The sequence below is a fragment of the Anopheles coluzzii genome, chromosome 3 (assembly GCF_943734685.1).
Source record: "Anopheles coluzzii chromosome 3, AcolN3, whole genome shotgun sequence".
Taxonomy (NCBI): domain Eukaryota; kingdom Metazoa; phylum Arthropoda; class Insecta; order Diptera; family Culicidae; genus Anopheles; species Anopheles coluzzii.
Window position 1 is genome coordinate 78665390 of NC_064671.1, and position 13980 is coordinate 78679369.

The 13980-nt window shown below is 44.4% G+C and overlaps 2 protein-coding genes across 3 annotated transcripts; one reads left to right on the forward strand and one right to left on the reverse strand.

Moving 5' to 3' along the window:
* Nucleotides 1–563: 563 nt before the first annotated feature.
* On the forward strand, nucleotides 564–1904 carry LOC120957244 (zinc metalloproteinase nas-13-like). Its single transcript, XM_040379338.2, has 4 exons — nucleotides 564–703; nucleotides 777–996; nucleotides 1066–1508; nucleotides 1576–1904. Exons 1-4 carry the CDS (start codon nucleotides 683–685, stop codon nucleotides 1693–1695), a joined length of 804 nt encoding a protein of 267 aa, XP_040235272.2. The 5' UTR covers nucleotides 564–682; the 3' UTR covers nucleotides 1696–1904.
* Nucleotides 1905–2929: 1025 nt separating this feature from the next.
* LOC120957243 (apolipoprotein D-like) lies at nucleotides 2930–13765 on the reverse strand. 2 transcript variants are annotated; one of them, XR_005751913.2, is made up of 5 exons: nucleotides 13388–13765; nucleotides 8702–8927; nucleotides 8403–8554; nucleotides 3328–3633; nucleotides 2930–3144 (listed from the first exon to the last, which is right to left on the reverse strand). XR_005751913.2 is itself a non-coding variant. In XM_040379336.2 (5 exons), the coding sequence occupies exons 1-5, from the start codon at nucleotides 13526–13528 to the stop codon at nucleotides 3034–3036; spliced, it is 837 nt and encodes a 278-aa protein (XP_040235270.2). In that variant the 5' UTR covers nucleotides 13529–13753; the 3' UTR covers nucleotides 2930–3033. The 2 variants fall into 2 exon arrangements, 1 of the variants encoding a protein (XP_040235270.2); XM_040379336.2 differs by having other exon boundaries at nucleotides 3427–3633; nucleotides 13388–13753.
* Between the last annotated feature and the right edge of the window lie 215 nt (nucleotides 13766–13980).

Genomic DNA, 13980 nt, shown 5'->3' on the forward strand with positions numbered 1-13980 from the left:
TGTGGATTCCAAAGTTGGGAATATTCGCACGATCGGTAGGGTACGAAAAAAAGGCCACGATGAAGATAAGATAAAGCGCATTTGCGGTAATGCTATCTATGCTAGTGTTTTTTTGATGGACTAAAAGGTTCCTCATAAAAGGCAACTGTGGTTGCAGGAACAGATAATGCGACCATCCGAAGTAGGTACCAAGCCTGGAGGCTATCATTCCAAGCTTTGTTTCGTTGCACCTCTTTGCTATTCTTTTGAATGACTACATTAGTGCTCTTGAATGGGAGGGCCTTGCTTCTTGAGCGCAGTTATCTCAAGGGCAGACAGAACAGTGTAAGCTTAAACAGTCCATTTAACAAAGCGCAATCATTACGGTGCAACAAAAAAGCATTTCTGAGAAATGAACCGGAAAGAATTGTCAAAATGTAAAACAAACGAATCGTGGATTAAACTCCTACGCAGCATCTGGGAAGAGTGACAGATCTTATCGCTAGTGCAAATATTTGCACGCACAGATATTTCGGATGTTTATGTGTCTGGCAGATAGTACTGCGCGATAGTATGAGTAGATACCTAAAAGATCTCAACTGTTCTGCTGCCTATTTAGTAGCAGTGAAACATTTGAACGCATTTTACCATCGCCTGGGAGATATTCGGGTCGTGGAATTTGTGCAAACGTAAATAACACATAATGGCAGCAAAGAGAAAGCAGGTTTGTTGATTGTTCATAGGGCGACAGTGCGTCTTGAACTCATCGATTTATGAAAATTCTACCCACAATAAAGGTGGTGCGCCATGTTGTACTGACATGCGTCATACTGTTGGCATTGCTAGCAGAGGAGACTGTTGCCAAACGCTACGAAGAGATTGGAAACCGACATCAGGGCGACATAGTGCTGTCCGATCTACAGTCCGATGCGGCTAATGTCGGTGCCACACAGATCGTACAGGATGCCTTTAGGTGGGTTAAGGGCATTGTACCGTACGAGATTTCACCGGAGTTCTGTGAGTAGTTTAGGGCATGTCGACGCAAATGTTTCTAGTAATCTGTAATGAGCTTTATTTGTCCCTCAGCTCAACTCGAGATGAATCAGATCAAGTACGCGATGGATAGGATTGCATCGTACAGCTGTGTTCGGTTTGGTCCGAGGAGTCCCACAGACAGGCAGTATCTCAACATTACCGCCAGTCCGACTGGATGCTGGGCAACGCTTGGTATGAATTTACTAGCCAATCAGCTTAATCTGCAGCGAGAAGGATGTCTCGAAACGGGCGTTATTATGCACCAGCTTCTGCATGTGCTCGGCCTAACGCACCCACAGTCCCGCCCGGATCGTGACTTTTACGTACTGGTGGAGCAGGATGCGATCGATACGAGTCTGAAGAAAAATCTGGACAAATATCAGCAGGGTGTGATCGAGGACTTTGGCATACCGTACGATTACGAAAGCATTCTTCACTGTCAGTCGGATGCGTTCGGGTCGTCGGCATCGAATCGAGCGACCGTCGTTCCATTGGTAACTAAATACTAGGGTAGAGGAAAGGGTGGAGTTAATGAAAATGATACAAATGATTTGTTTTTAGGTTGATGTTGAGATCGGTCAACGAAACGAGTTAAGCCTGAAGGATGTGCGCAAGCTGAACAAGATGTACGACTACGAGTACTGTGGACACTGCTACCGTGGCAATTGTAACAAATCTTAATCGCGGTTAAAATATTATTGGAGTTGGCACGTAATCAAGCTGGTGGGATTGTAAGCTTTTAAATAGTTATTGCATAATTGTGTGGTTCATACAACTCAATGTATAACATCAAAGCCATTGGTAGAGTAGAGTAGATTCCAATTTGATAATAATCCTACTAGGGAAGTAATTATGAACATACATCAATAAATATATGAATTATGAGTTTATGCAATAATGTTAAAAGTGATCGTATAAGCAACTGTTAAGCGATAAGTGTAGAAAGTGAGTTATTCGATACTACATTGGTTGTAAATCATATGTCTGTTTTCGAACGCCTGATGGCAGGCAATAGTTTGCCAAAATTTTGAATTTTAAATTTTATTTCACAATTTAAAAAAATGCATGAAGATGTTGTCGGTTGATATTAGAAATAAAATATACAGGCGGTCCCCGAGATACACGGTACCTCTTATACGCGGATTCGGAGATACGCGGTTTTCAAAATTTGACAGTTCTTTGAGCAAATTGTACTGATTTGACACATCCATTGTGAAATACTAAATAATTTCCGAGTTGATCGAATGTAAAATACCATTTGAAAAGGTTTAAAACTGTTCAATTCTTTAGAAACATATCAAATAATTAATTTGGTGGCTAAAACAACCCCCTACTTGCAAAATTGCACGAAAATTAGTGATATTTTGGCTGGAAATCACGAGATTCGACTTACGCGGAAATTCGAGATACGCGGTATTTTGCGGCCGTTTTCGGTCCCCAATAACCGTGTATCTCGGTGACCGCCTGTAATATTAAATGCAAAATGTTGAGCAGTGAAGGAAAACATGCTTTTGCATACTTTTAGGCGCTAGCGTATATCAATAGTTCAATAGTACGCGAATGGAAAACAAATATTTTGGATTTTTCTGAGAATGTATTTGTTTATTCTTTACATTTGTATTTATTATTATATTTACTTACTGCAAAGTGGTGTTTTCTACCATTTAGCTACTCTATCGACCACTACCCCCTGTACTGTGTGCCATCTCCAGTGGGCACCATATGAGTCGCTAGACAAAACGCACACAAAACACAGATAAGCTGAACCATAAAAGTAAAAGTTTGAAACATTCAAAGAGTACCAACTTCTACAAAGAGGGCATACGTTGATGAGATAAGCTATACAAACAGTAATACACCAACACTACTTTGTTGTAAAGTTGTTGAACAAAAGTTCAACGATGGAAACAAATCATTCGAGGAGATTTCAATTTCATTTATTGACACATCGTATAAGTTAATCAGTACAAATTGAAACGAGTCACGATTATTGCAAATGTTTGTTCCATGACTGTCCGCTTAGGGCAACCATTCGGCTGCATTAATCAGTCGTTCGGAACGGTGGGTTCCGGTTTCTACCACTTCGGCTTCCATCTCGTCACTGTCTCCATCGCGATATTTGTTGTAGATCTGCAAGGTAATCGACAGGTCCAGCAGAAGATTTGTAGCCATGGAAAAAGGAAATATTTGCGATAAAAATATAATATTAGTAAATTCGACTTTTTGCAAATAATTTATTCGAAATCGAACAGACAGTCGGAAATGTTGACAAGGAATGCACCAGTACGAAATAGAGTGAAAAGTTTTAATTACTATTCGGTAGTAAACGAGCGTTCGCGCTCGAGTGTTTTGTTCGATTTTGCTTGCGCTAGCTGGGCGCTAGTCAGGCATTACTGCTCAAAATAAATGAACCTTTTTGCCGGCGTTCACTGCAGCCTCGAAACCGTCACCGATCGCTTCGCCCGCCTTCCGGAAAGCGTTTGCAATGTTGCGCGTCGAGAAGGTGTCCGGGTCGATGTGAATATTCCATCCGGCTTCGCCCTCCTTCGGGCAGCCGGTCTGGTTGACGATGCTCAGATCGAACGGATCCACCGAGTACGAAGCCAATCGGGTGCGAATCTGTGGAAGAATCGAAAAAACAAAAAACAGAAAATAACGATAAAAGAAAGTGCAACGTGAGTAAAAAAATCGGACTACTAAGCGAATAAGTGCACATCGTAGTATTTCGGGCAGTGTTTGGTAAATGGATTTACGACACCAGGGCCGGAGGGTGACCGTTTCGGAACGAGACAGCTTCCCTGCGTTCCTTTTAAATCTGGCGAAGGTAGTGTGCAAAAAATGCGATCCACAAATTCCCATCAACGTCACGTGTTGACGGTCCTCATTTCAATTTTAATTAATTGCAATCACGCGATTGGCTTGCTGCATCGGTGGCGGTGCCGTGACCAGGAATGGGTGGCGTGTGTGGTACCATCAGTGAAACGCGCGTTGTAAACGTTGGGGTTGGGACAGGAGGGTGATAATGATCAATTTGCATACCGTAGTATACAGTGCCCTATCGAAGTGGCTTAATCGCATATACTTCAGTTTATCACACGTTTTAGTATGATAGAGGACTGGATTTATAGAGGGTTTTAGTCACAAACTTTGAAAGAACGGTTTGACATGATCTATTATTAAGTACTTGATCAGAACCTGTTTAGCAGTCATGTAACATGTATTTTAGTCCACCTCTGAAATTATTTGTGGAAACGGATTCGAAGATACTTCAATAAAACAAATAAAATTGAAAATCTTTTACGAACCCTCGCCATGGATCTAACAAACAATGGACATCTCCCAAATCCTAAACGAATTCACAAAAACGTCACGGTATCCACAGTTGACGAGCGTTAAAGTCACCTTTTTGGATCCTCAAAGTGTAAGGATAAACATGGGCAGGGTTTTTGATTTTTAATGAGAATTTATTCACCAGTCCCCCGCCGCAGATGATTCAAGGGATCGCTTCTCGCCTAGCATTCTACCGTGGCTCTACCAAACTGTGATATACACAGCAAGCTGTGGCAACATTCGGGAGCTCATGAATATTACGCTGACCAGTGTTGACTCGGGACCATCTCGGTCGGGGTGATCCGAAAGCAATTTTGGTGCATGATTTATTGCAGCTCCACTGTATCATCATCATCATCACACACACACGAGCTCCCACACCCACACAGGCAGCGTGGTTTGGGAAGGCCTTTTGTTTGTGTGCCGTTTGGTGTGCCAGTCTGTGGCACAAGCTTCCCGGAAGCATCCCCGCGTGTGATGGCGCAGCGTGTGGTTTATTCAACCAACCATGGCAGGGTAAGAAGATTAGAGTATGCTTCACACATCGTTGTTATCAGATTTAACGCACGCCAAGCGAACGGAGGTCAGCGTACGGTGCGGGGAGCTCAAGCTACAGGGTGTTGCGTTCCGTGCAGATTTTGCAGAGATTGTGGTTGTTCGCTGGAAGCGCACACAACACGGTTCATCATCTCGGCAGTCGGCCTATGGGTGGATAAGCGCCGGAAAAGGTGTCCCAGCACGATGCAACAGGTTGGTAAGCTTTTGGGTGGATGGGATGGTGTAATGGGCACGAAACAGGCCGGTTGTAGCATGCCGCATAGTGGAGAGTGTGATTATTTCGATGTAGTTGCTGTGCCATGGTGTTAATCGGCACCGTAAGTTTAGCACTCAAAATGGTAACTTTAATGAAATTTTCACGAAGTAAGGGGCTGTACTTTGGACTGTGAGCCAAAGAGTGCGTTCGTAATTGGAAGATTAGTAGGATTTTCCCATGCTTAGGCCATTAATCGTTCGTTTCATTCAGATAATAGCTTTTATTATTAATAGCACTCGTGCTATAATAATAATAAAATATTCCATTTTAAACATGATTATCTCAAAACCATGCTTTTCAAGTTGGCCTTTATCCCAAATCAAGGTTTTGAATAATCAACCTTTCGTTTCATTAAAGAAAGTGATTATTTTTCTTAATTTTGAAGCATAAGGTTTTCAGGTAATAGTTTTGTGTCGAGTGTAGCTTCTTATTCTTAGCTTTTTATTCTTTAATTTTTCTTTTCTATTTCTCATACAATCTATTTTATTTTACTGTCCTTACAGGTACACTTAAAGAAGATTAATATTTGAAAAATATGAGAGTTTTTTTTTCTTCAAGAACTCGAAGGCTTCCATTAACAATGGTTTTAAAATTTTCCTCTATATCCTTGTCTTAAATTGTGCTAGATCGCTCAATTCATCCACTATAAACACAATACAAAGCTCTACCACTTAGAACTATTTTGAACAGGTACATCAATCAGTTTAAACATCAAAACAGAGTCCTCGCATTTAACATCCAATTTAACACAGCAAGCATGGCATGGCATGGTAACCAGTAACACGCTGCCGAAGACGAATGTGACAGCCCAAAGAGCGAGCGAGTAGCTCCAACACCACCACAGTTGTTTGCAACTCGAAGACAAAAGACTAATTAAGTGTCTGGTTAACACTGCCTGCCGGAGATACAGAGAGACATAGAAAGCGAAAAAAAGAAGGTAGCTACAATTCGCACGTTCTCCTTAGAATTGCACAGTGACTTTTCCGCGCGGTCGTGTAATTCTGTGGGATTTCAAGAAGTGCACACACAAAAAGTGTGTCTTTTTTAGATTCCAAAAGGGCATGGCGGAACACTTTTCGGAACGCTCAAAAACTCCCAAGGAATGGTTCCGTTCGCCGTCGTGTTTTGCGCGGCTGCCGCTTTCAAGCATGTGATGGGTAGGTAGTGGGTAGTTGTTCCCGGGGCTGGATGTAACCAGTTGTAATTAGCACTAGTTGTGAGTGGTTCTTCCTACCTCTCCACCCCTTACCCCCTGTTACCCCGTGTGCAGCTCGTCAACCGTGCGTAACAAGTAAGGGGGACGTGTAAGCGCAACGACAAAACTAGTCAACAGTCATTTCATATTCCCTTTGGTGGGGATCATCTGTCCATGTTGCTCGTTGACTTGTTGTTGGTGCGCGGGGGAAGGACTTTGGGAGAGGAAGCAAACACAAGAGCCAGTAGTTGTCTTCCACTTTACATTCGTGCATGTTTTATCGGATCGTGGCAGGTGGGCGAACACGCGCTTGAGGATACGCGCAGGTGCCACACGTGGTTAGAAAAATGGCACAAATTGAGAATGTGTGCAAGCGGGCTGGCGAGGAAAAGCCGGATGAGCGGGTGCCGGTTTGTCGGTCCACTAATGGGGGTGTGCACTTGGCTTCCGGGTAAGGCTAATATGAAAATGAGCCTTTTTATTCCTCCATTTGTGCACTCGCACAATCCCGTGGGACATAGAATGGGCGAGTTTTACATTATTTTGCTGTTTGGTCTTTTTTCCTTGGTTTGGATTTTTTTTTGGCATACTAGAGTATTTTTTGTGCGTCACAAAAATTCTTTCGCTTTGCTCGAGCTTCTCAACTACTACCGAGCTTCTCCTACTGCCAGCAGCTGTACTTTTCCCCAACTGGAACAGTATTCTCTCACCTCACAACTCATAGTCCGTTTAAACACATCCGAATCTAATTCCACCACACCTCCCCCTTGATGGTGTGAGTGGTAAAGTTTCAGATTCCGGTTACGGGTCGTTGACCAATTTGAGAAGCGGCCCCTTAAATCCCTAGGCATCTCGAAATTGCTGTTGGATTTGGTGGACACATCGGTGCAGGGGTACACTAGTTTGTTCCGGGTAGCAAGGAGCATGTGCTACAGTTGACCGAAACCTCGCCCCAAAGCTTTGTGTGCAGTGGAGTTCCATGAAGCGGGGGGGGAACGATGCGCCAAAGGTAAGCTTTCGGAGCGTAGTTCGTTACACCGTTTGTTGGCCACAGCTGGCTAACGAACAAACACAGGTACTTCCAGGTGTCGAATTGGGATGCTGGAACGGAATGAGCGTGTTTGAAGAGGGGGAAAAAAGGCTATGGAAAATCAGACCACCGTCCAAGCAGTAACGAGAGTGACAACTAACTCCACCCAGTGCATGGGTGGTGGATTATAACAAGGGCAGAATTTTGTCGTCGTCCATCTGGAAGTTGTGCCATTAGATGTGGGCAAAACTAAACGCAACCGTTTACATTTTTCATTAGCCACCGGGCACAGTGGGACACTGGGGTGCGCTGTGGACAGTGCCGTCGAGGTACACTAATTGCAAAATGCTCAAATATTTCTGAAAGGTCACGTAAAATATCATCCGTGTATGTGTTTGTGTGTGTGTGTGTGTGTAATGGAAACTTTCATACATTCCGAATGAATCGCTTGTGATCTACCCCATGAGGGGAGATGTTAATTAGTAGAACAGCCAATTATGGACATATTTTAGTATCTTGCGATGTATTGTAGGTTTCTAAATCGAAATCAATAGCTGTATTTAAATATTTGGCGCTAAATTTCAAAGTTTTCTTAGGTTTTTATTATTAAAATAGTCAAATAGGTGTATTTTCCAGTGCAACCGAAAAAGTCGGTAAAAGGAAACAAATTTCGCTTAATGTAGTAGCGTCTGTTTTACACTATATGGCGCTAAAGGTAAAAATACTTGGTAACAATATTGATGTAGCTTTTTGGACTGTACTTATAAGTACTTAAACAAAAACTAAACGATGTGTTGTGTTAAACGTGTGCATGCAACGTATCAATTTGTAAAATATTATAATTAAATATACCTAGCCACAATATTTCTAACACAATTCCCTATGAAGATATTCCAGTAGTTCGATTTACACTTCAACACTCACAAAAGTTTCATTTTATGGCCAACCCACCCTCCGATTTCATTGTGTTCATACGTCCGATATACAACCCGCATTTTGCAATTAAGCAGTCCACTTACCTTGTCGACGTAGATTTTGTCCAAATCGCGCGTACGGGACAGCAGGGTAGCACTCTGCCGATGGCCGAACGGAATCTTCTGGCACGAAAACACCCCGGCGTACGTATCGTAGTCGGTCATGAAGATGACAAACTTTGCGGAACCGGCTACGCCTGGCGGAAAGGGTCGGAAAAACGATAGAAAGAGAGAAAATCATACGTAAGCACAGCTGGTGGTACTTTGTGCGAGGAAAGGGCTCGATGTTTCAATGACGTCATTCGGAGGGTATGACGCTCGCTTTCCGCAGCTGTGACACTTACTGAGCGGAAACCGTACGGTCATTCGGGCTGGTACGTCCCGGTCGGTGACGGTAAGCTTGCCGGTGTACGAGTACTCGTGCTTGATGGGTGCGATCGAGAGCGGTGCCTTCTGGGAGATCTGCTCGATAAAATACTCGTCCGGGGTGTCCGGGTTTTTGGTAATGTTGTAGATCACGCAGGTTGAGGCAGTGCCCGTCTTCTGGATAACGTACCAGATGCCAAGAAACTGGAGAAGAAATAAGACACAGAGGGTGTTAAGCAGTGAGAGTAATTATTTGAAAGTTTTTTAAGTTTCGCTAATAGAAGAGTTGAATAAAGAAAGGAGTGCTTTTGTTGAGCGTAAAGCTTTAATATTGAGATACGATTCGGAGATTGAACCTGATCAGTAATTAACAAGTAATTAAATTGAAGCTCTCCAAATTAGCTGTTAATATTTTATGCCACCTTTGTCGCGCTGGAGACACCGCGTGACGCCTTACCCTGAGCGACCTGTGTACCAGTGTCACTAATTACACAGCCATGTCCCTTGTCAAACTCTGCAGGCAAATCATGGAGCCGGTCGTGCGTAAAGCTGTCCAAAAGACTACCAGACTAGAAGTTTCATCATTAATTTTAAATTGTAACCTATTATCCTCTGGTGTCGCTTCTCCCCCTTATGAAACGAACAACGCACAATTCGTAAGAGGAAAACAAAAACATTGAACACGTGGTTTCTAAGGCACTTAAAAGTTTTCCCACCTTGCTCGCAAGAAACGCTTTTGGAGCAGCGTGGAAAAACAGCACCAGTACACTGACCGCGAGAGGTCAAAAGTGGTAGCCCGGGAAAGCTACACCGTAGTGAAGGCAATGGCTAATGTTTTGCAAAGGTAGGTCCCTCCTTTAACTGCATTGAGCTGTGTATGGCTTGGCTGGCCTTTTTCTTCGTTCTACCGCCAAGTTCAGGGCCGTTTTACCAGCACCATTCTCACCACAACTAGGTAGATTGCTGCCCTAGTGCAGGAGCAAACCAGTGAAGTTGGCTTCCGCAAAAAGTTTAGACAAGCAGCGTCCTAGGCCTGCTGCCCGACTCCTCCCGTGACGGAGAAATGTTGTCGAACACCAGAAGGCATGACAAACTTTGTGTTCGATCCTTGGAGCTCGGGGGTTAGGTTTCATGGTCTCGGTCGCATCGGGTCGATGTGCGACCCGTGTCGGAACGAGGGATTGACAGGTCAGGGCGATCGGATGTTGTTGCTATGCTTGTATGTCCGGTGGGCCCGGTGTAGTGTAGACCGTAACTTTTGATTGGCTTATTAAAGTTTACACGGTGCTTGGTTTATCCCGGTGCCCTTTTCCCTCGCACAACAAAAGCATCAATCACTGAGCTAGCTTTGTTTTAGTGTGAAAAATTAAACAGAATGTTAACGTCAAACAATTATCACGAGCAGTTGAACGGGGACTGTCTCTTTGCGCACGCTTTCACGTGCGATGTGGATGAAGAATTTGCACTCATTTCTCTACCTCCGAGACTCATTAAAAGTCGGTAAGGAAGGCAAAAGTAACCCGTCCCTCCCCCCGACGTCCTACACTCGTGATGAATTGAAACATTATTTCATGGCGGGAGTACGCGCGACAAGGGGAAGAAGCGAATGTGTCTCAACTCTGCAATAAGCATTTGCCCGGTACTACCGCATTGTGCTGCACACGCATGTCGAGGATTCTCATTATGTGTTCAACTGCTTCAGCTTACAAACTCCTCCCCCCCAATCCCCCACCGGAGGTTTGTCCGGAACTATAAAAAGCGAGCTGCCTAGCGTGTGGGAATTTCAAAAATGAAAATTTATCTTTCCACTTTTCACACCCCGGGAAAGGGGAAAACAGCCGGAAACGCTTGCGCCTTATTCGCTTTCGCAAACGTCATCATCATCATCATCCATCGTCCGGGACGACACAGAGCCTGCGAGTTGGAGTGTGTGACTTGCGTCAGATATGGGGTTGGGTTTGGTGAAGTTTTCGGTGCAATTGTCATTTGCGCCATCTGTGGCGCACACTAGTGCTGCTGCTGCTGCTGCTGCTGCTACTCCTGGTGTCACTTTACTCGTTAGCGTGTGCGTGTTTGTTGTGGCGTTAAGGACACACGCAAGGGGCAGACAATAAATTATCGCCTACGTCAAGAAAGGCAAGGTGTTCTGTTTCACCTTCTTTTTTGTTCTTCAGAAAGCGGGTTCACAGGGTTTGGAGTGTGGTGGAAGGATGATGCGCTTTCACCACGTGTAGGATGGTGTAATTAGAAGTAATAGGAGCCGGCAAAGAACTTCCAGCTCAACAACTAACCTCTCGAAAGGGCAGGGCAACAAAGCGGAGAGGAGAAACGTTAGAAGTGGTGTTGTTTGTGTTTTTAAATAACATGTTCGTAAGCTTGAGGGTGGGGTTTTCTACCCCATTATTTCCCTTCTTCAAGGAGTTAAGCTTGACGATGTACGGTACCACGACCTGCAGCACGACCAGTGGATGAAAAATATGTATTTGCCGTAACTTTCAGAAACACCCATCCATATTTCGCTTCAAAAACAAGCACACAGGCTGAACGGGACAGCATAACATAACCTAGTTCTTGTTGCGCAGGAAAATTGAATCAATCGTTACGAACATCTCGCATGTACCGGCGGGACGGAGTCGGGTCGTCGGGATGGTTGTTTTTGCCGTTCACCCACCCATCGCCCACGCTGCCGCTGCTGTTTGTTTGCTTAGTCGAAAAGTTTGTTTATGCACCCGAAAAGTGAGCGAGAAAGCAAACTAATGGCCCTCCATACCTCCGCAATCTCGACCGGAAAGTCCGAAAGGCTTACGCCAACACGGGGATGGTAAAGTCAGTGGCAAACAGATGCAATCACACCGCACACCTCTCCACAAATCGTAGCCGGACATTATCCGGCAACTCCGGAATGGGGGTCCGTTAGGATGGGTTTTTTTTTCTCTCTCTCTGTTTCTTCTCGGTGTTTCTTTTCCCACCAAGCAATCCCATCCCATCAATCAATGTCAGCAACAGGGGGCCCGAACCGAAAGTAACGATCGGGTTGGGTCATTCTGCCCGGCAGATAGGAACAAACTGTTGCCCGGCAGATATCTCTCGACGGTGGCTCGTTGGTCGCGAGACAAAGAGTGGGTCGCGAGGAGAAGTTCTAGATATTTATTTGACCTTTTTGTAGCCCGCTTCTTTCGGTCCCTTTCTTTGGCGTAGGAAATTGATGCACTTCACTCTTCACCAGACAGAAGCGAGACGAAAGCGTTTACCCCTTTTCTCTCCCTCGAGTGGATGAAAGCTTTCGCTCCGTTTGGGCTGAAATGGACATCGGAGTGTTGATTGTGTTGTGAGGCAGGCAGGAAGAAGATGCTATCCTTGGACGCGTTACAATGGACGGGCGAATCGCGTTCGTCTTGAGCTTGATGTGTGAGTGTATCACTATGTCCATCGAGCCGCGCTTCTTCCCGAGCAATTAAGCAAACGTGCGTTTGACGTAGGATGTGACGCCGTGTTTCGTGTGCTATTGTGCGTCCAGAGAATGCATTATTTATTTAAACGGACTGGTGACTGGTGTGGTGAAAGTCAGGAATGAAGGCAACAGCACAAAAAAGGATGCGCTAGTATATTAAAAAATCCATTAGACCTTTTTATCTCGCGCTTGTTAGGGGTTCCAGAAAATAGGATCCTTATCGACCCGTTTTCTGAAGCGAGTGCCTATAGACGGAATGATTAATGTCCGTTTCAGACAGCTTGAAATGCTTGCACTCCAAATCTGTTTTATTATTAACACTTTGTTCGTCGCTCGAGTGCAAGAATGTTACTTTTGCTAGCAATAGTTAACCTCCATTATTACATGCCAGAGCCAGTTAATCGCAAGCGGCGCCGTTTTACGCACATCGTAACGGAGATAACGGATGGGTTTACCCGCACGACGTAAAATCGTTACGGTTAATGATAGTTAACCGATTAACCAGCATCCACTTGAGATGCGAGCATTTGCACGGCCTTAAGCATTGATTATATGGATGCTCATAATGTGGCAGGGGTTGGCAAGCTTGAATGTGAGCAGAATCTAACCGAGGTCAACGTGCATTTTTGAAGAAGATTTTGAAAAACCGTTAGGTTATGGTGTTTATTTATCGAGCTTTCGCTTTTTTCCATTATTTCCATCGATATAGACACAAACTCTGTGAAGCGTCTTAAGAGTTATCTCGCACCCAGGTTTAATAATCGTATCTCTTCTTGTTTTTTTAATAACTTAATGCGTCATTACTTAGGATGATGATGTAAACACTAAAAACATGTCACATGCATGATTTATTTTGATACATTGCAATTCATCAACACACACTTTCGTGAATGGCTTATGAAAAAAACTTCAGAAATGGTTTTAAAATATTCTCATAAATCCTCATAGTGCCACACGTCGTGCCGACCCCTGGTGGGAATCACTGTAAAGCACGATGATGCCCCAGAGCGCTTCATCTCCACAGTGAGAGTGGTTGACCTCTCTTGCGTGTCGTATGCAAATACGTGCGAACAAGGTTATCAGCAACAACTTATAGATCTGCCTGTTTTCACACTTCGCTTTCTTAAACGTAATTCGATTTGCGCAGAAGTGTATTAATGTAATGAACTAGAACCTTTTTTTTTCAAAATGTATCACTTTTGATTTATTTTACCTGCTTCATGCTAAAACCACTCATCGGCTCAACCGATGGACAGTCGCCGGTTTTGTACGTATGACTCTGCACAACACCGGCCAGACAGGCTAGAGCGACGACGGTAGCCGTCATCGCCAGTACACGCGGAACTTTAGCCATATTTAGGTGACACTGATTGGCTGTTACACTGTGACACTTAAAGCACTTTCACAAACAGTTTTTTTTTCACACACTCAGCACGTTCTAGTGCACACTTCTGGAGAAACTACCCTTTGCTTTCGAGCGAACCGCTTCCTCACAGGCAGAGCGCTGAGGTACGACTGTATCGGTTGCAAGACGTTTGACTGCCTCTTGTAGATCTGGACGTTTCTCACCCGGCCGACCGTACAGTTCACGCACACCACACCAATACCTTGACGGCCACTCAACTCGACGATTATTCAATTGATCTGTTTTGGTGGTGCGTCTCGCGAGCGCGCTGTATGTCTTTCCTGTTCCCTCTCAGCAGATGATCAGCCTGCATTCATATGCTCTAGCCGTGGATCGAGCGAGATCGGACTCGTTTGCTGTTCGCTTATCAGCCCAATGTGCCCCCTTCCTAGCGGGTTTCA

What these genes read in the sequence shown, in the direction of transcription:
- LOC120957244 (XM_040379338.2), top strand. Translation starts at nt 683, where the DNA reads ATGGCAGCAAAGAGAAAGCAG. An exon ending in TGGCAGCAAAGAGAAAGCAG is followed by an intron (nt 704 to 776) that starts GTTTGTTGATTG and finishes CCCACAATAAAG; the next exon opens with GTGGTGCGCCATGTTGTACT. An exon ending in GAGCGACCGTCGTTCCATTG is followed by an intron (nt 1,509 to 1,575) that starts GTAACTAAATAC and finishes ATTTGTTTTTAG; the next exon opens with GTTGATGTTGAGATCGGTCA.
- LOC120957243 (XM_040379336.2), bottom strand. Translation starts at nt 13,528, where the DNA reads ATGGCTAAAGTTCCGCGTGTACTGGCGATGACGGCTACCGTCGTCGCT. An exon ending in GTGGTTTTAGCATGAAGCAG is followed by an intron (nt 8,928 to 13,387) that starts GTAAAATAAATC and finishes TTTCTTCTCCAG; the next exon opens with TTTCTTGGCATCTGGTACGT. An exon ending in ACAAAATCTACGTCGACAAG is followed by an intron (nt 3,634 to 8,402) that starts GTAAGTGGACTG and finishes ATTCTTCCACAG; the next exon opens with ATTCGCACCCGATTGGCTTC.